Source organism: Olea europaea, unplaced genomic scaffold (genome assembly GCF_002742605.1).
Source record: "Olea europaea var. sylvestris unplaced genomic scaffold, O_europaea_v1 scaffold41922, whole genome shotgun sequence".
NCBI classification, from domain to species: Eukaryota; Viridiplantae; Streptophyta; class Magnoliopsida; order Lamiales; family Oleaceae; genus Olea; species Olea europaea.
The window spans coordinates 1-1016 of NW_019261718.1; the positions used below are offsets into that span (position 1 = coordinate 1).

General features: G+C 41.8%; 1 protein-coding gene across 1 annotated transcript; it reads right to left on the reverse strand.

Annotated features, from left to right (window-relative positions):
* Positions 1-98: 98 nt before the first annotated feature.
* On the reverse strand, positions 99-925 carry LOC111387713. Its single transcript, XM_023012296.1, has 2 exons — positions 582-925; positions 99-477 (listed from the first exon to the last, which is right to left on the reverse strand). Exons 1-2 carry the CDS (start codon positions 923-925, stop codon positions 99-101), a joined length of 723 nt encoding a protein of 240 aa, XP_022868064.1.
* Positions 926-1016: the final 91 nt, after the last annotated feature.

Here is a 1016-nt window from a genome sequence, read left to right on the forward strand (position 1 = left end):
AGCCTAGTACCTGCTTCGAACGTCGTCCGTAACTCATTCTCCATCGTTGGTGACAGTATGGTACTGCATATGGTTGCACTTGCTCGACGTTCATAAAATTACTTCTGCATAGTATGCCGAATGTGTTCCACTAAGCACATGATCGGTAATGAACGGGCATATCTCAACATTGAGTTCAAAGATTCTGCGTTGTTGTTGGTCAAAATGTTGTACTGTTGGCTAACAAATAGTGCCTGTAACCAAAATGGGAAACTTGCTCGCTCCAAGTACCCGTACGCTCTTGCACTTACCCTACGAAGCTGTCCTATAAGTCTTTCAAACTCTTCGGTCCGGTAAGTTCTTGCGGCTCTTTTGAATAGAAATATTGAACTTGCGTTATTGTACTGCTGGATTAAATTCTTTTTCATATGCCAGACACAGCACCTGTGGTGAGCTCGAGGAAATAGGTGGGCAATGGCATTTTCAATACTATTTTTCCTGTCGAAAACAAACACCAATTCATCCGAATCACCTATAAGATCTTTCAAATTTGATAAAAATCACATCCACAATCTATTCGTTTCGGTATCAATGATCCCCACGCTAAAGGATAAATCTGTTTGTTAGCGTCTTGGGCAGTTGTCAGTAGAAGGGTACCTTTGTATGAACCTTTCAAGTGACTGTCGTCAACATAAATAACAGGCCTCAGGTAGTGCAGGTAACCCCGAATGCTTGCATCGAAAGCTAGGAAAAGGTAGTGAAACCTGTTACAAGAATCTACTTCGATGTGTGTTACTGTCCTCGGGTTACTCTCTCCTAGGACATGACAATAAGAAGAAAGTTTTTGAAAGTTATCACCCGGTATACCATGTAGCATATGTAAAGCAGCGACCTTTCCCCTACGTGCTTGATGGTAACTAATTTTCACACGAAACTCACGTTCCATGTCACGTGCAATAGCTGTAGGATCATATGATCCTTACGTGTTATCCAATTTCCCCATAATCTGCTCGGCAATTATGGAACTAGTGACATGT